This window comes from Rissa tridactyla, chromosome 3, assembly GCF_028500815.1.
Source record: "Rissa tridactyla isolate bRisTri1 chromosome 3, bRisTri1.patW.cur.20221130, whole genome shotgun sequence".
In the NCBI taxonomy this organism is placed as follows: domain Eukaryota; kingdom Metazoa; phylum Chordata; class Aves; order Charadriiformes; family Laridae; genus Rissa; species Rissa tridactyla.
Window position 1 is genome coordinate 103,130,836 of NC_071468.1, and position 20,705 is coordinate 103,151,540.

At 38.2% G+C, this 20,705-nt stretch overlaps 1 protein-coding gene across 1 annotated transcript in view; it reads left to right on the forward strand.

Moving 5' to 3' along the window:
• The window catches only part of CSMD1 (CUB and Sushi multiple domains 1), a 1,189,318-nt gene that overhangs the window by 1,014,746 nt on the left and 153,867 nt on the right, over positions 1-20,705 (forward strand). Inside the window, exons 37-38 of the mRNA XM_054196719.1 lie at positions 8,825-8,929; positions 20,184-20,302. Of these exons, the coding sequence (XP_054052694.1) occupies positions 8,825-8,929; positions 20,184-20,302 (224 nt within the window). The remainder of the gene's footprint in view (positions 1-8,824; positions 8,930-20,183; positions 20,303-20,705) is intronic.

Genomic DNA, 20,705 nt, shown 5'->3' on the forward strand with positions numbered 1-20,705 from the left:
GAAAGGTAAAAGTGAGACAACTCATGGGTTGAAATATAATAGGCAAAAAGCTACACATGCAAGCAAATTAAAACAAGGAATTCATTCACTACTTCCCATCGGCAGGCAGGTGTTCAGCCATTTCCAGGACAGCAGGGCTCCATCACATATAATGGTTGCTTGGGAAGAGAAATGCCATAACTGCCAACATTCCCCCTTTCCTCTTTTGTCCCCCAGCTTTTATTGCTGAGCGTGACATCATATGGTATGGGATATCCCTTTAGTCAGTTGGGGTCAGCTGCCCCAGCTGTGCCCCCTCACAACTTCTTATCCACCCCCAGTCTACTTGCTGGTGGGACAGTGGGAGAAATAGAGACCTTGACACTGTGTAAGCACTGCTCAGCAATAACCAAAACATCCCTGTGTTATCAACACTGGTTTGGTCACAAATCCAAAACACAGCACAATGCTAGCTACTGTGAAGAATTTTAACTCTCTCCCAGCCAGGCCCAGTACAAAAGGCTATAATATTTTACATTAAATGCTAGTAACCATGTTGTATATTAAATTGACAATAAGGAAGAAAGAAATGTGATCAGCTTTTGACAAGTGAAATAAGTGGCAAAGATATTGGACCCATTGGGTAAAGAACTAATGAAATGATTCATTTAACAATACTCTTAGGACTACCAAGATGATTAGGGAACTGGAACACCTCTCTTATGAAGAAAGACTGAGGGATTCGGGTCTTTTTAGTCTGGAAAAAGACAACTGAGGGGGGATCTTATCAATGCTTATAAGTACTTAAAGGGTAGGTATCAGGAGGATGGAGCCAGGCTCTTTTCAGTGGTGCCCAGCGACAGGACAAGAGGTAATGGGCACAGGAAGTTCCACCTAAACATGAGGAGGAACTTCTTTACCCTGAGGGTGGCAGAGCACTGGAACAGGCTGCCCAGAGAGGTGGTGGAGTCTCCATCTCTGGAGACATTCAAAAGCCGCCTGGATGCGTTCCTGTGCAACCTGCTCTAGGTGACCCTGCTCTGGCAGGGGGATTGGACTAGATGATCTCTTAAGGTCCCTTCCAATCCCTACCATTCTGTGATTCTGTAATACTCAAGACTCAAACCACTTTCTTATTCTATACTACAAGTGTGTCATCATGCTTTAGCTTAAAAGCCTTCCTAATTTCCAGGTAAACTGAAAAAGACATTTTTTTGTACTAGAAATATTTCACTGGAGATAGAGTAGTGCAGCTCTATTGTGGATTTATCTCTTTTGTATAATGAATGTCAGTCGGAGTGAAGAATTATTTTGTGTATGGGAAAGGACTAGTGAAGAATATTTAAACATGACATGAAATCTGCTGTTCTCAAAACTGAACCAGTAATATGACATTGAAACTGAATTCCAGGCATATTGTCACAGGTGGTAAAATTCAGAAGGTATCATTTCTCTCTTACTAAATCTTGTACAATACCATTGTCTTCTGATTCACTCTCTGTGAATTTAGCTGTCTTCTAAATATGCATTCAAGATGCACAGATGTACAACTAACCTGTGCTGCTAAACTATGTCACAGAGTTGATTTGGAAAGGTGAATTCACTGGAGTCTATTTCTTAAGAAGTTTTTCCAAAGATAGATGACTATGCTATTTGGTTGAGTCAGAGGGAGAGAACAGGGGAGTCCAGCAGCTCCCTGGGGGTTGGGGTGCCAGGAGGAACGGGGGCTCCCTGGGACAGCTGGGCAGGGCTGGGCAGGCAGGGCCCGTCCCACCACCCCAGACAGGAGCAGGGCAGCTGGGGGGACATGGGGACACCCCAGTCCTGGGCATCAGGTGTCTCTCTGTGGACCGGGACAGGCTGAGGCCAGGCTGGGACGTGGGTCCATGGGTGTGCCCAGGTCAGTGGACCCATGCCCAGTCAGGGCAGGGCTGTACGGAGCTGGAGTCTGGCCCTGCTGCGGCATCACTGGGGTAGGGGCTGACAGCCCCAGGGGGTGACATGGGTCCTGGGCTATGGGCAGGGTGGGGGCAGGCCGCAGGGCAGGCTGGGCGGGGCCAGTAAAGGCTGTCTGCTAGAGCAATCTGGGCCCTTATATGTTGTCTTGTCCTTTTTGGGTTAATCCTGTGGGTCATCTTTTATCAGTCAATGGCAGAAATATCATGCCTTTTTTCTTCTTTTTATGCTATAGTAATGCTTGTGATGTGAGGATGCTGTTTTAGGGGAAAGTGATAGGGGCTTCATAAACAAAGTAGAGCAAAAATCCTGCTGTATAAAGAGACCTTGTGCTGCTGTCTTTCTGGTGGCAGCATACATGGATTTTTGGACAGCCATCTTGAAAAGAAACTGCTGTGGATAGGACTTACGTGTCGAATGCCAAGAGGGGTTCTCTCCAAGCATGCTCTTGTGGCACGTGATGGACTAGTGAACCAGTTAGTTTCTTGTGACTAATATTAATAGGTGATCCCTTTTGGTGGGCGAACTGATTCTTTTTTAGAGCAAGTTTTCCAGATTACACTAGGCAGTGTCAAGACATTCAGAGTAGTTGGAAAACTGCCAATTATTTTTGCCCTCAGTATTACTGGTTCATCAAAGTAGTGCTCGTGGCTCATAAGGAAATAAAAATAACATTGTCTTTAAAAGGCAACCATCAAAATAGTTACTCAGTCTTTTACAACAGTTGCTGTACCATTTACAGAATATATATAACTATAGCAGATTTTTGATTAATGAATGAAGCTTAGTTGCCTTACCAAATGCTTGAATGAAACAGGTTCATTAATGAGAGAGAGTTAATTCTTTTCATAGTATTACTGATCAATTTTATGAGTAGACATGTTTTCAAGTTTACATAATAAAGTTATATCTGGAATACTTTAATAAAATTAAGGTACTGTTTGCACAGATAGACTCTTAATTCTCTCAGTTGGGAAGGTCACAGCTTTTACAAACAGGATAGATTTTACTTGCTATACTCAGAATTAAAAAAAAAAAAAGGAAGAGAAAAGGCATAACTGGAATTGATTTTTCTCCTGCAGAGGAACTATACTTCATTTTTCATTTGGAAAAGTGATACAAGTTCCTTGTTTTTCAGTAGCCATCCTGCTTTCAAAAAGGAGGTGAATTTATTTTAAAATATGATGTTAAAGAAAAAAAAAGAAATTCATTAAATGATAACCAGGTTATATGCATGTTAAGTTTACCAAGTGTCTGATCTTCTATGCTTGACCGTAACAGCTGTAGACTCGTATTTTCCACTTCCTTAGTCCCAATATGGAAGGGCAGGCCACTCAAGAGGACTACAAAGAAGTAGTGAAGCTATGTAGGGAAAAAATCAGAAGGGCCAAAGCCCAGCTAGAACTAAGCCTGGCTTCTGTTGTCAAGGACAATAAAAAAAGTTTCTACAAATATATTAGCAATAAGAAGAGGACTAAGGATTATCTCTGTCCTCTAGTAGATGGGGCCGGCAACATAGTGACCAAGGATGAGGAAAAGGCTGAGGTACTTAATGCAGTCTTTGCCTCAGTCTTCAGCAGTAGGACCAGCTGTTCCCTGAGTACCCAGCCCCCTGAGCTAGAAGACAGGGATGGGGAGCAGAACGAAGCCCCTGTAATCCAAAAGGAAACGGTGAGGGACCTGCTTCAGCACCTGGAGGTGCACAAATCTATGGGGCCGGATGGGATCCACCCAAGGGTATTGAAAGAGCTGGTGGAAGTGCTCGCCAGGCCACTTTGCATCATTTACGAGCGGTCCTGGACAACCGGGGAGGTCCCAGCTGACTGGAGGTTAGCAAATGTGACACCCATTGCACAAGAAGGGCCGGAAGGAGGACCCGGGGAACTACAGGCCAGTCAGTCAGACCTCGGTGCCTGGGAAGGTCATGGAACAGATCCTCCTCAGTGCCATTACACAGCACATGCAGGAGAACAGGGTGATCAGGCCCAGTCCACATGGGTTTGTGAAGGGCAGGTCGTGCCTATCAAACCTAATATCCTTCTATGATAAGGTGACCAACTTAGTGGATGAGGGAAAAGCTGTGGATGTTATCTACTTGGATTTTTGCAAAGCTTTTGACGCAGTTTCCCACAGCATTCTCCTGGAGAAACTGGCTGCTCATGGCCTGGACAGGTGTACTCTTCGCTGGGTAAAAAACTGGCTGGACGGCCGTGCCCAGAGAGTGGTGGTAAATGGAGTTAAATCCAGTTGGTGTCTGGTCACAAGTGGTGTCCCCCAGGGCTCGGTGCTGGGGCCGGTTCTCTTTAATATCTTTATCAATGATCTGGATAAAGGGATGGAATACACCCTCAGTAAGTTCGCAGATGACACTAAACTGGGCGGGTGTGTTGATCTGCTTGAGGGTAGGTTGGCTCTGCAGAGGGATCTGGACAGGCTGGACTGATGGGCTGAAGCCAACGGTATGAGGTTCAACAAGGCCACGTGCCGGGTCCTGCACTTGGGTCACAACAACCCCATGCAGCGCTACAGGATTGGGGCGGAGTGGCTCGAAAGCTGCCCGTCAGAAAAGGACCTGGGGGTGTTGGTTGACAGCCGGCTGAATATGAGCCAGCAGTGTGCCCAGGTGGCCAAGAAGGCCAACAGCATCCTAGCCTGTATCAGGAATAGTGTGGTGAGCCGGACTAGGGAAGTGATCATCCCCCTGTACTCGGCACTGGTGAGGCCCCACCTCGAGTACTGCATTCAGTTTTGGGCCCCTCGCTACAAGAAGGACATTGAGGTGTTGGGAGCGTGTCCAGAGAAGGGCTACTAAGCTGGTGAGGGGTCTGGAGGACAAACCTTATGAGGACCGACTGAGGGAGCTGGGGTTGTTTAGCCTGGAGAAGAGGAGGCTGAGGGGAGACCTCATCACCCTCTATAACTACCTGAAAGGAGGTTGTAGAGAGATGGGGGCTGACCTCTTCTCCCTGGTGACAAGTGATAGGACGAGAGGAAGCGGGTTCAAGTTATGTCAGGGGAGGTTTAGATTGGATATTAGGAAACATTTTTTCACTGAAAGGGTTATTAAACATTGGAATAGGCTGCCCAGGGAGGTGGTGGATTCACCATCCCTGGAGGTGTTTAAGAAAAGGGTAGATGGGGCCCTTAGGGACATGGTTTAGAAGTGGCTTTTGTCAGGGTAGGTTAATGGTTGGACTCGATGATCTTAAAGGTCCCTTCCAACCTCAGCAATTCTATGATTCTATGATCTTCCTTCCAAGAATATTTTTCTCTTCTAAAGCCTGCATTTATTGTAAGTCTACAAAACTGTCAACTGAATTTAGAGATACTCTGTTCTTATAGGTCAGTAATGGGAATTCCTATATGAAGCCTGTCCCTTAAACCAAAAATGCAATAAGTCTTATAAAACTTGGATAACGGTCAGGCATCCCATGATTATTTGTAAATATACTGTGCTTCCAATTGTGTCACAGAATGGAATTATGAGAGAGTGGAAATTCCTTGGATGAAAGGACAGAAAGGCTTTCATCAATATGCCAAAGTGAAGTCTGTCCTGGACTCCTTAGTGAAGGTAATACACATGGTAGCTGTGTGAGAGGATATTCTTGGCAAACACATTGTTTTTTCTTGTATTAAGTCTGAACTTAAGTGAGAGATCATTTTACCTAATACGCAGAAATGAACAAAAAAAGTGGAAACAAGCCAAAAAAAGCATTAGTATTTTAGAATTGCTTGTTTGGAACTGGTGCTTCACTTGACTATGGTATATTCAAACTGAAAAAAAATTAGCTACAGATCCATCTAAAATTGGAAAGGCAGATGACACCAGACATTCTTCTACATGCGTGTATGTAACTAAATATGTGTATATATGTCAATAGACGTATTCAGGGAGAGTATACAAATACAACAGTCGTTGATGTTGACATCTGGAGAATACACTCTTATGACAATAGTTAAATCTAGAAATAAAATAGGTAAGAATGTGGTCCATACTCTATGTTTGTGCTAACCCAAGAAATGCCTCAAATGACCGTTAATCTCCATTCTTGGTCTAGAAATTTCTTGGATACCTAGATAACCTTTCACACATGCAGTGTGGTGTTCCCCTCTGAAATGAGATACATTGCTCCTGGTTGTCACTGCTAACACTTGAAAGGGATAGTGGACATAAATTTCTACAGTAATATGATTAAATCTTCATTCAAGCAGAAAACTTATCCACATTCCATTGTAAGCCTTTAGGGAGGCAAACACTCAGTTACTGCCTCCTAGGAGAGTTCCCTTTTTTCCAGATTATAGATTCTCAGTCAGGAGGCTAACAAGTTGATCAGACTCTGGTATCCTAACATGATATCCATCTAAATGAGTGTTAGGTGTCTACCATGGAGATACCTACACCTGAGCTATTCTTCCTGAAATTTGCTCCTGCCCTTTAAGTACTGTTTCTCTCTCTTGACAATAAAGGAAGTACAAAACAACTAGGACAGTGTGGACACTACATCTGGTCGCCACACTAAAATGTATCTTCCGTACTTCATACACCCAATCCCAGAAGAAGCAGATGCTGGCAAGTGATCAATAAAATTTCAGTTAGATTATAGAATCATAGAACAGCCCAGGTTGGAAGAAACCTCGAAAGATCATCTAGGCCAACCTTTTGTGGGAAAGGGAGCCTAGATGAGATTGTCCAGCACTCTGTCCAATTGCATCTCAAAAACCTCCAGTGATGGGGACTCTACCACCTCCCTGGGGAGGTTGTTCCAGCGATTGACTGTTCTTACTGTAAAAAATTTCTTTCTCATGTCAACATGAAACCTCTCCTAGTGCAACTTGGACCTGGAATACTGTGATGAGGTCCTCCTCTGAGCTGTCTCTCCTCCAGTGAGAATAGACCTAACTCCTTCATCCTTTCTAAATTAGGGCAGATTTTGGAGCCTTTGATTTTCATGGCCCTCCTTTGGACCCTCTCCAGTCTGTCTGTGTTTTTCTTGAATTGTGGGGACCAGAGCTGGACACAGTATTTCAGGTGCGGCCTGACAAGCACTGAGTAGAGTGGGATGATCACATCTCTGTCTCTGCTAGTCATGTCCCTCTGGATGCAGCCCAGGATCCGATTTGTCTTCATTGCTGCAGCACTGCACTCATGTTCAGCTTGTTGTCCACTGGGACCCCCAGGTCCCTTTCAGCTAGGCTGCTCCACACCCACACAGATTGTAGCCTGTACTGGGCTCTTTGATTATTCTGACCCAGGTGCAGAACTTTGCACTTGAGTTTGTTAAACTTCATACTGTTCTTCCTAGTCCACTCTTTCAGCCTGTCCAGGTCTCTCTGTAAGACGGCTGACATGTCAACCTCACCACCCAGTTTAGTGTCATCAGAAAACTTGGTGAGGGTGCTTTCAACCCCACCATCCAGGTCATTTATGAAGATGTTGAAACAGTCTGGCGACCAGTGTAGATCCCTGGGGGGCCCCACTTGTGACAGTCTCACAGCTTGAACTCAGCAATTGAATGTGTCAATTAGGAGAGTTAAAAACTCTAGCCTCGTTTATTTCTCACAGTACAATAGGATATAATTTCTCATCTTATCAAATATCGCCCTCTAAGGAAGTAAAAGACTAGTGTTAAATGTTACCACATCTTACAGAGATCTTACAAACAAAACTGCCAGAAGAGCAATTTTCATCAATGAGAGTATAATCATTCTGAGTCAGCATCCTCACTCTTAGAGAACAGACACCTTAAACATCCTTAAATGTATTCCAAATTCTGTATGGATACTGTGAAAAGTCCTCCCTCTAGGAAGATGTTTCACTGTTTTCTCTGTTCCGTGGTAAGTGTTGTGTGATGTGAATGCTTTGTATTGTCTGTGAATTTCCATACTTGGAGCTTCCATGTCAGACAGTAAAACCTTCCGTAAAAGCCAACGCGTCATCTTTTAGCTCCTCACCATGTATATCAAGATTTTGCTTAATACAGTTTTAAAGTATTTACCATTTCCTAGTTTAGACTGCAGACTTATGAAGATAATCTTTTCCAGCCTTTCTTTGTAAGCCCAAGTTTCAAGCTCTTACCTAGGCTGCTCACAGTTACTATAGAAACAGCAAATGCCCCACAGGAAATGAAAATATTTCTTATGCAACCGTCATTGACGTTCATTAGCTACTTGATACTGTCTTTGAGGGTAATCATAGAAAATGATGTAATTTTTAGCCTCAGTAGATGCTGCAGCTTTAGACTGTAGAATGTGAGTTACATCGTGGTCATGTGGTAACAGGGTGTCCAGGGTTAGTGATAAGCTTGTTGTGTAGTGCGCACTTAAGTCAGTGACACACATTTTTATTATAGTTATTTGAATTAGATAAAGCTAGTATGTCTTTTTTTTTTTTAATGTGTTGCACCTGCTTCTTCATATCCTGTCATACCCTCAGAATTAGGGTAAGTGGTTGAAATATTATTGTGGGAAGCAAGTTTGGAGTGGACACAGAGAAAAAATCTGGACTGCTCTGTTCTGTACTAAAGGTTTTTTATACATGTGGAAAGAAGTCAAATGGCAGTTGAGCTTGTTCTCATAATTGAATCCTTTACTTACATGATTTTTTTCTGCTTACTCCTCTTTTTTCTATACAAGTCAATAAAGTTTCATCTGAACATGAGGTGATCTTGTTTGATTGTACTTACATCGCCTTTTAGTATCATGACTTGTAATCAAAATTTTCTTGCAGCATCAGGAGAAAACAAGGCAGAAAATAGCAGAATGTTTGAGATTTCTATGCGCATAATGAGAAGAAAATGAACCTGTCTGATTCAGTCGGTTATGTCTTTTCAATATAAAACTCTGATATATCAGCATGCTACAGTTTATTCCATAACTTCTATTTTTCCAGGTACAACTGTGCCAGCACTGTTGAATAGCACCTCCAATCAGCTTTACCTGCATTTTCACTCCGACATTAGTGTGGCAGCAGCTGGTTTTCACCTGGAATACAAAAGTAAGACTGCTGGCTTTTTGAAACTGTCTCAGGAAAAAGCATGCATATGGAAAGGGAAAGAGAGAATTTATATTGTTCTTTGAGGTTTTGGGTTTTTTGTGTAGTCTTCCCTGACTACCAAAGTCTACCTGGCGTGAACCTGATATAAGTGGTATCTATTAAACTGAAACTTTAAATGAAGTGTAATTTGAAATTTCTGAAAACCAGCTTTCACAAATTAGCGGCATATAACAAATCCACCTGGCAATTCAGAACGTTTTTTAAATGTGGGATTTAATTATGGTGTGGGTTCTTTTTCAACTTATTTCAGCTTAGTTCTGAAATTTAGGTAACAAAAAAAGTAAGAATTAGTTTCACTGCTTGAAAATAGATAAAACCTGAGCAGATAACACATTTTTTTCCTATTTATATGTATGTGTATTTCATCCTTGCTGTTCTTTCCTTTCCTTCAAATTCTTTTCCCTCAACAAATTGCTGTAATTGAAAAAAAAACACATTACAATCCCAGAGCAACAAGAAAACACTACGGTTATCTTCGTAAATCACTGGTGGTATGAGCACAATAACCTAAGAAGTTTAATAGCAAATTCTGCTATATATAAACTTTTTATATGTTTTGTGAGCGGCTTGTTTCTAAAATACTAGGTTTAGTGTTATAAACATCAATGGATTATCTCACATAATCATATTTAATTCAAACATGCATGTTTGTTTTACTGCCTCTGTCAAAAACTTAAAGTACTATAATACAATAGTAATTGCAGCACATGTGCTTGCATAGTATTGCTTTTAACTGGAAATAGTTATTGCTAAGAATATTCTAGTCTTTAAAATAATAATGTGATGACAAGTTAGCAGTCTGATGAATGCTTTGATGAAGGTCACAAAGTAAATCCTCTTTAATTTTTGAAAATGAACATGCTCTATTTTCATACAAAGGCCATTCGAGAGTGTTCTTGAAAATGGAGTTCATTTTTGTATATTTTGAATATAAAATATAAATATGTACAGAATTTTGAAAGACTAGATTTTCAGCTCATAACAAATATTTTATACTAAACATAATCCACAAGATAGTCTTATGTTTTAATTTAGTTTCCTGTTTATTTCAAGCATTTATATGCAAGCATATTGTAGTTTTTTTGGTGACACTCATTCTGATGGTGATATAGAATGACTATTACTTCTGCAGGAAATTTCTTAGCATCTACTATTTTGACAAAGTTCTCTTTTTTTATCTAGGGAGCCTTCCTCCAAAATCGTCCAGCCTTTTTTCCTTCCTAAGCCTTTCCCCTTACCCTGCATGAAAGTATAATTCCATATGAAGTGGAAAAAAGTACAGTTTTTTTCTAGAAAGTTGCTGTACAATGAACATTTTGAAGTTCAGTTTTTATCTTTTACTGTATCAGTTTTATCATCCCTGTGACTCCTGAAAAAAATGTGTTCTGTTAACAAGTAAAAAGTGTCTGGGAGCATGCAAGGTCACTTGGATTTATGCTTTTGTTTGTCTCCTAATTGCCAGTCCCACAACTGTGCTCTGTTAAAACATCTATTGACTTCAGTGGTTCCAATATTTCAATGCCAGGGTTTTTCAGAAGTGCAACTCAGTACAGGTCAAGGTAGCAACACTCAGCATTCAGAACTTAGTTAACTATTCTGTTGATAGTCTGGCAGGAAAGAATTATTTCCTTTCTTATGTGGCTATATGGTCTCTGCAGGGCTAGCAGGAGTACAGTACATCTGTGTGTGTCTCTGAATACAGAAACCAGGCAAATCCCCCTAGCAAGAATTTACTGTTTTATATTGAACAGTCACCTTTTTAGATCAAGAGAGAAGCAAAGAAGTAAATACTTTTCCGTGTAACAAGATGCAGATATTGCTAGTGTTTGATTATGAATTCTGAAGCCTGTGATCTTTTGGTCACCTACTGTTTGAAGCAGTGTCAGAAAAACAAATACTTTTGGTTCAGAAGTTAATCTAAAATTTGGAATAAAAATGTGCTTTTGTTACAGGGTGTTCTTACTAAAGAAAACACAAAAATGTTTGATGTCTGGGAAAAAACATGCAACATGAAATGCTATGTTAGAACATCAGGTACTTTTGATAAAAGCCAAGGAAAAGGAGGGCTAGATTCATAGTCTTTCTAAATAAAATGCTTTGCAGCTGTAACATTCAGCTCTACTATAAGAGACCTCAGTTCAATTCTTTCACCTTCTTGCAGAAATTTGAAGTCATAGTGGGAGTCCTCAATATCTACTTTTAAGGCTGCACTACTTAATAAGACTAACTAAGCAGCTCTAGCAGGATTTGTATCAGCATTCTATTTACCAGGAAAAATGGTTAACCACTCAAGTTCAGCTTGTATTTAAACATTTTGTAAAAAGTAGTAGAGCACGAAGATCAGATGTATAAAGAATACATCACTATTGTGAGGCCAGAGACCTATGTTTAATGTGTTAGTTAGAGGACAGAGCTGGACTTGGGTGTATGTAGGATTTAGGCAATTGATCATGATACTTAAGTTGGGACATGGTTTTAAGTTCTTGTTGAAATACACGTTTTAAAAGTTTATGGAATGGTATTATAGAATAGACCTTAGGAGTTTGTCTCCTTTGCTGAAATTCTCTGTATGCCTCCATGGTAAGGATATTCCTCAGAGTAGCAGCAATGTGGGTTCAAATCATTGCAGGTAACAAAGATGTTTTCTCTTACTTTTTAAAGTTGTCAGTAGCTGCTTTGCAGGAATCCGCTCTGTTGTCTTCTTTCAGTTTGTCTTCATTGAGGACACAGGAAAAGCAATGGATTCGGGACCCTGCAGTAACAAAGGCCTTCTTCCCCATTCATTGATTCTGCTCTTTATTGTATCTCTTTTATTTTATTTAACCACAACAAAAGGAAATTCAATGACTTATGGAAAAAAATAGTATTTCGAAGATGAATGACAGATTTCCAGAAAGTTTTATATAACATCCCTTTAATTTCCTGATCAGAAAGCAAGCTGAGGGGACACACTAGATTAGAGAGAGGAAGAGAGAGCACAAAATCGCTCGGAAATATTGTCAATGAGTAAAAGCTAGTATCAGTAAAGATTAATTTAAAAACCCAACAGAATTATGCCAGTTTATACGAGCTGAAAAACTGCCCCTTAGTTTTGTAAAGGAAAAGAAAAAGAAATAATAATAATAAATGACAGTAATATAATCCTGGAAGTAAACCAGAGTTAATATGTATTTATGTATTTTAAAATTTTCCAGCATAGCCCTTCAGCAATGTAGATGCAGAGGATTAGTTATTTAATGGTGTTTTACCTATGGATAGATACAAAGTTCATAGAGAAGAAAACTCAAAAAAAAAAAATGTTAGCTAGTCCTCAGAGAACTAAAATTGGTGGACACAATTTTTATTTCATTTTCAACTAGATAATTTTGTTCTTTTAAGTATTTTGTTACAGAAATTTAGTGGGTGATTAAAATTTAATGTTTTAATTGGAAGTATTTAATTTATAGCTATGCTTATTTTAGTATTTGAGTAGTTCTTGTATTACTCCAAATACACTTCTGTGTAGTTCCTGCTCTTTCATGGAAGGGGAATGGCTTTGTTTATGAAATTGTTTTCCTGAGCAATCACTTGCTGTTAGTCAAAACTAACAATAAAAATTCACAGTTGTTCTGAATTTCCGTTGTATTTCAGGGAAGTCCACAGAGATCATGACTTAATTTTATTTTCTGGAACAATAAACCAAAATACCAAACTTCGTAGCTACCTATATCCTTCATAGTATACAGTCTTAGAGTTCTTTTCTCTTGCTTTCTCTTGCTCTCTCATTAGCGAGAGCGTTTTTCAGTTAGCATTGACTGAAATTATATGTATGCATCAGAGGATACTGGATCCTTTAATATGGTTTTAGATACAAGTATTTTGGAAAGAGAAAAAGTTACCTTTGAAATTGAGAAAGCTGTAATGCTTTTCACAAGGCACAAATTGTGTAAATCCTCTTTTTACATTTCACATTGTATTATATATATCTTTTTTTTTTTGTTTTTTCCCCTCCTGTCTTTTAATTTGGGAACCAGGCTTAGTGCTTAATCCTAAAACATTTCAAGAAAAATATTTAAGTAAATGAACTTTGTTTTAAATCTTTTAAGGATGAATAGAAACTATTACATGAACAGGAAGTGCAGTTAAAGTTGCTCTGTATTAATCGTTCCTGAATTAACAAGAATCATAAATTATTAGAACTAAAACCCTTCCTATGCAAATGCCCAGTAGGTAAGAATGTTAGTCCTGAAACAGCCAAGGGATGGCCTTGCACTTTAATATAATTTCTTCTCTAGTGAGAAGAACTTTAGGAATTACAGTGAAGAGAATTAGCTTTCCAACTATAGATATTACCAGAAAACTGGCGGCAATGTGCAATAAGAAGCTGCTGATCCTACCACATCCAGATAACTTCAGAACTTGCATCAGCAGGCTGCAAGAAGGGTAGAGGAGACAAAGTGTCTTCCTAATAGTGTTTCATCCAGCCTTATCTTCTGCATACATTTCACATTACAGTAGTAGGTAAAACTGCTCTGAAATAGCTCCAGAATCCTGCAGATCCCTAATGTCATTATATGAAAAAAGTCTTCATAACGACAGTAGGAAATGAGGATCACTTAGGAACACTCCCCTCATCCCAGAAGGAATTCCAAGGAGCAAGGAGCAAGAGGAGAGTGTCCTTAAATCACTATTGAATTATTTAGTCAGAATAGAAGTTATTTCTCTAGAATTGAAATTGTACAATGACCTTCATATTTTAGAATAAATGGATGAGAATTTCTACTTAAAAATATATTTTCACGAATGTAAATGTTATAAGGATGCCTGGTTTTAGATCAGTGTGTTAGGGAAAACAGCTTTATTTCAGTAAAATAGATGTAGTTTGCTATCATTTGGTCACATCTTATATCCCACACTGTATATTGTCGTTTTAAAGTAACTTTATAGAACTTCATAAATACTTCATAAAAGCTTCAGCCACTGATGACAGCTTGGTTTAACCCTAAATATTTCAAGATAATTTAACTAATTGTGTATGTTTTGTTTTATTTCTTGAAACATTGTCTTCCTTTTAGAAATGCCTTTCTCTTGTCCTGGCCATTTGTGGGTTCTTTCTATGTATGTTTTTATTTTCATGGGAAGGTTCAGGGAATCTGCTCCTGCAAACCTAAGTTCATGTCTAACCTAGGCAATGCACATGTTCCCCTTGTGGCCTTCAAAAAAACACAAGTCTTCCAGTAATTAATATAATTTTGTAATTTACTTTAGGATGTTTTTTTCGTTTTAGGCATCAAGAATGTAGGCATGAGTTGGTTGTCCAAGCTGAGTGGTCATGCTCAATTTGTAGGCTATGGTCAAACTGAGGACTTAGATGGGTTTTTTTGTTTCTTTGGGGGTTTGGAAGCAGGGTCAGGGATGGGGTTTTTATTTGTTTATTTTAGGTCAGATAGATACACAAACTCACTCAAATTAAAAGTAATAATTGGTCAATGCCTTCGAAAAATTTCATTCTGGTCATAACATAACTGTAAGTATTGTTGAGAGCCACTGTGTGGCATTGTTTCTTGTTATTTCAGAAGGGTTGTAGGTATTAAACTGGTAGCAGTAACCTATGATGAGAAATAAAGCATTACAAATATTCAACATAAAACTGTAGAAAAGACAGGAATTAATCATTTAAACTAATCCTTCATATGCATGTCTTTTTGTCCCCCAAATCATGGTAGAATAAATAACATAGTTATTTTCACAGCCACCAGCAAGTCCAATCAAAATGGGCTTTGCTGGATTTCTAATATGTACAACAGCAGTAAGAATAAATATTCCTGCTATTTGATTGGATTCCTTCTAATCTTAATGAACAAAGGAAACAACTATCCAAATGGTATGGCTTAGAAATGTGCCTGTTTAATTCAATGCATTTGTAGGCACTAATGTTTAGTATTAGTTTCAATAATTTCTTTAATATACAAACAAATTTTAAAAAAGTCTGGAAATAATGTTTGGTCATACAGCATGCTGCTTGAACGTCTCAGTTGAAGTCAGTTTGGTTTAGTAAGAAATTAATATATGATGAATATAGACATGTAGGTTTAGGCCACAAATGTCTCTAAAAATATGTGTGAATATATCCAGATTTAGTGATTAGAATTAAAATATTTCAGTAAAAACCCCCTTTTATGCAAACAATATTTTAATAGTGTTGTCTAGCCTTATTACCTTGAATTAGGACGTATGGCACAATTCATCATCATTCTTTTTGTAAGCTTTAGTTTTACCGCTATACCAAGACAATGGTAATATGTGTGAGAATGTAAGCTTACTTTTAATTACTGTCTCATTTTCTGAAGCTTCTCTATTGCATGTTTTCAAGTGCTAAAGGTTCTTAGGAGATGAAATAATGGAGTCGCTGGTAAGGGGACTAGAGAACAATGACTGCCTTTTGTAGTACTTCTCTACCATAAAGATCTCTAATGAATTCAAAGATAAAAATCAGACTAGCAGAGAACAAAGTTCTTCTAAGTAGCATGTTGTTTTTCATAGGTCCAGATTAAGATTTTTCATGCAATTCAATCTGTAATGTGGCTCTCCAGTGCAGCAATCTTTTCTTTTTCCCTATATTAAACCAGGTGTGAATCCTAAATGTGCCATTTTTAGTTAAAAAGGTCCTGATCCTGTCAGTATATCTATACAACTTACTAGCCATTGACATGAATCTGACCCTCGTAGTAATTCAGTGAGATAAATGTATTTTCTAGGCTGGTGTCTGAAGCATGCAGTTTTGGAAGGGATGGCTTGGGTTTTGATATGCACCATCATCAAAATGGAAAGAACAATTCACTCCATCTTGATGTTTTTAATACAATAAAGAACAATATGTTTCAGTTAGCCACATAGGGGTGGGAGGGAGGAATTCAAAAAAGAAAGCCCGATGACTTTTGGTCAAGCTGTCAAGAAATTCTTCTGTTGTTCAGTTTGCAGCTTTCTGAAATGGACACTAATGGGCATTCACATTGTCAAATATGCCAGCAAGGATTTTCTTTCTGCCAGCAATGGCAGTGATGTTTGGACAGAATTTGAGGTAATTGTAGGCATGTATATAATTATGGAAGTGAGGCATATTTGTCTTATGCCACAGCAGAGCCAAGAAAGTATTTAGCAGGCAGTAAGTGGAAGAAGGTCAGGGAGAGGGTTATCGTTCTTGACATTGATGTGTTCTCTCTTGTACTGCATTGCAGAAGCTGATCTCTGAAGAGCATGCACCAAGCAATCCTTGTCCTTTTTTGATTGCTTGGGCTTGACATTTAACATGTTTTCCCTTTATTACTGACTGTTCACATACAGTCTAGTTTAATGTATTTCAGAGTCTCTGAATATTTAAGTTCTCTAGTTTGTCCCCGGATACCAGAATTTGTTTGCTTTCTCTCTTTAGATTTTTGGACCAGTTCTAACTAAACTAGTAATCTAAATAAACTAGGCTAGTATTATATAATGATTAGAATAATGAGGGCGAGGATTCACAATAATATTTGACTCTGTCTCCAACTCTCTCTTGCTTTTGGGGAGATAATATTGGTTCTTAGTGTCAGATATATCAAGTATAGTCAGTTATGAGGGGGTTTTGCCTAATGTTTTGTGATATTTTGCTAGAATATTCTGCATTATAATTTGTATCGTCAGACCAAAGAAGTAGTATATAGAACTTATTATACAAAGTATTATACAAAGTATAAGCAGCTATCATAAAGAAGAAGTATTTACCAGGTTATTAGAATCTGTTAAAGATAAAATACATAGTGTAATACTGTATCTAGCAGTTGCATAGAAAATGACTTTGAAGATTTTCTTTTGATCATAGTCTGTTTAAATTCTGTATGCTATTTACCTAATAGAACTATATTACAAGCACATTATTAGTATTGCTATGCAGTCACTGTTATAAAACTTTTTGTGACTCAGAAAAATCTGCAAAAGTAACTTTATTGATACAGATCTAAGACTGCAGGCCTGTAACTCTCAACACACAGGAAGGCTAAGTTCAACCAAAATACAAATTTCCTGAAGACAGGAAGCGAACCTCAAATTTATATTCACAGAATTCAGCAAGTACATTGCTATCTATAAGCAATTTAGTTACAATGTCTTTGTTAGGTACTTACATATTTAATAACAGTGAGTTTGGAACAGATCTTTTTAAATTTTGTTTTCTGTTCAGGAGTGAGAAGGGTAAGGAAATGCAGAAATAAGGCTCGGTTCACTTAAGTTGTGTCTGAACACTGGATTCTCAAATTAGTAAACAATAGGCGATATACTGTAGTTTGAATTATTGAAATAAGAAGTTACTCTTCACTTAATGATGGAGCAAACAGACAGTTTGTGTGGATGCAGATCACAGCTATTTAGTACCTGTACTCAAAGAAATTTTCCAGACATGGATACATTTATGGTATTGCGAAATACAGAGTGGTTGACCAAAAGAATGATGCTACGAAACTGCAACAAAGCCAAAACCATTGAAATTAATGATGATATCCTCATGCTTATTTGGAACATTACAGTTCTGTGTAACGACCACACATGAAGTCCCTAGCAGCCACATGAAGTCATCATAAGATCATTTGAAAGTTGATGGTATTGGTAGAACACCAACATTTGTAAATTCTGTGGTAGAAATTGCTGAAAATCTTTAAAGTATGTTTAGATATTTTCCTAAATTATACAATCCAGTACACAAAGGAACTACTTCAGGGAGATGCTGTGGCTTGCAACTATTAAATAATTCTTTATGTGCTAATTAGCAAATATGTAGTTTAATAACCCTTGCGTAAGTTGTTATGAAGACTGCACTTCATACCTTGATAGCTGTCAGTCAGCATTAGAATGGCTTGCCATTATCACTGTTCATTCCTGAAAAGGGTGAAATGTACAGAACATAGAAAGAATGTACATGATTATGGAACATATTTCCAGGGAAGAAAATAAAAAATGGCTCAGCAGTCAAAATTTCAGGTGAAAGTATAAAAGCTACTTCAAACTTCTATGTTCTTCATTAAGAAAAAATATTTACTTCAACTAAACCTTGAGCTTCAAGAAAACTGACTGGAAGCGGGTGAAGTGGGAAACACAAAATTCTTATGTGTGTATGTAAGATTTGTAAAGCATTTATACTTCAGTGATGAAAAGTAGATATGTGTAAACAGCATTATCTGAAAAAACCCTGTACTTCCGTAGAAAGACTAGTGTCTCAGTGAATAATACCAGATATTGTTGTGTGATGAACCATCTGGAACAACAGACTTCAAAGTGTCGGATGTCAGAGTAAAGCCAAATATCACGTAATTTCTGTACTAAACACTCTGTCAAGTTGCACTTATTGTCACCAAAGGGGTTAGATATCATAAGAAGACAGTGAGGGTTGTAGCATTTAGTCAGTTATTTTTTCATATGAGTGAACTGAAGGACACACTGTTGCAGAAGTGTATGACCAACAAAAGATGTTCCAAACATCAGTTTCAATAGTGTCACAGAAAAGGTAGAATGGTAAAAAGTAACAGGGATTGTATACTACAAACACTTCAGCAGACATAACTTTTTACAGGTTCAGAATGTCAGTTAGGAACTAATACTATATGGTGTGTTCTAAATCTAAGCTTAGAATAATGGTTCAAAATGTGCAAACCACTCACCTAAAAGGCGAGACACTCAGTCCCTGGGGAAGTTACTTTGGGCAACGTCTCAACGCAAAGGGAGGGATTATGACCACAGACCCACTGCTCTGAGAAGAACCACTCAAAGGGAGTCTCCAGCAGGGATCCTACTTTATAGCCTGATCGGACCTGAACTGTGGTCATCTGTTGGTTGTGGTCACGTAGCTTTCGTTGGTTGGGGGGTCTCCAAGGTGGGCTCATTGGCTGAGGTGGTCTCTAGGCTCAGGTATCTTGGGTATGTGGCCACCATGCCTGTGTACCGTGCCATTAGACCCACAGCGGAGGGTATGTATGTGGTGTGTGTGCTCCTGCCACACACACAGTAACACATTGAGGAAAGTATTATTTTTGTCTGATTTTCACAGAATTTGGTGCTAATATATTCGAAAGATCTGTTCTTATACCTTTTGAAAATAATTTCCATTCTGTTCATCATATCTTAATAAAATATCAGTTACATATTTATGTTCAGTAGTAACTTTCTCTAATTACTTCACGATTAAGATTATACATTTTAAATTGATTTTTGACTTCAAAGGAAGTTTTTCATTTTATAAGGAGAATGAGATTCTGTTGTCAGACCGTAAACTGACAAATCAATTCTGCTGGTCCTTCTGTTTGCAAAGAAAATCTTAAAAGCACAGAATTAATGAATCTAATCAGCAGTTTATCAACAGTCTTGTTCATTTGGAGCATTTTAACTTAGATGGCAGAGATGATATTTAATTTTCAGTTGCACTGACTAACAAACTCCTCAGATAAGCACACAAGAATAAAAGTGATACGCACTTTGCAAAAAGCAGAAAGTCATACTTCAGGTTGCCAAATTCAGGTGAACACATTTGAGAAATTACTAATCATGGATAGTCTTTGTAAAACTAATCTTCTGTCTGCTAATATGTGGCTTAAAAATAGTTAAGAACAGACTGTCCTGTCACACCTATGCAAAGATTTAGTTTTGGGTTAAGAGTACTAAACTTCAGATGTCTTAACTTCTTTATAGTCAATGGGGTTCTCTAAACATAAGGAATACCCTTGGCCTTTAGCTGTTCTTCCAGAAGGCTCTACCACCTAACCTCAATAGTTCTGCTCATCTATTGTTGAAAAGGGAGAATACGCGTACAATGTGTTTCCTTTTTCTCTCTCCATTTTCTTCACAAGGATAAGAAAGAAAAAAAGAAAAAAAAAAAACAAACCAAAAAAACACTAGAATTAGGTTGAAGACAATAAAATGGCATAGTATGGGATAGCAGTATGCTGTTGTAATTGGTACAGTCACAGTATATAATCTTTGTGTTTCAGTCATACCATTTGTATTTTGCAGGGTAGTTCTGAAAATTTATGTGTTTTAAGTAAAATTTCAGTTTAATGTTTAAATAAACTTTTAATTAATGTTCTCTTAAAAAAACCCAATGCTGTGGAAAGAATTCATTAGAGTAGAGAATATCAATGAAGAGCTGTTGTCCACTTATCTATGTTTTTTCAATCTTTGTGTTTACTTTCCTCAGCTGTAGGCCTTGCTGCCTGTCCAGAACCAGTAATTCCTAGCAATGGGATCAAATCAGGAGATAGATATATGGTGAATGATGTTTTGTCATTTCAGTGTGAGCCAGGATATACGTTACAGGTATTGCTTTCTTTCTTCTTTCTTTGAATTATGCATTGTGGAATAATTGCAACAAAATGGCAATAGACCCACCCCAAACCTATTTTAATGAAGAGTCTGTAGTGTGTCCATAGAGATGATTTAAGTAGAGCCTATGTGAATACCCCCACATTGTAAAACTATAAATGTGCAGCATGTCTGGCCCTCAGGAAATCTGATGGTAAATCTTGCCTCAGGTAAACATACCATCAAGCAGTAAAAACCATCAAAATGGGCAAGGAAATAACATGGTTAAAATGCTTTCTCTAGAAAATTATTTTAGTACTATGCTTATTGAAACTCTACTACGTTTTTCCATTTTTCAAAGTGGTTCTTCTAGGTGAAATTTTAACCACAGTGGTAGAAATACATCATGAGATTTTGT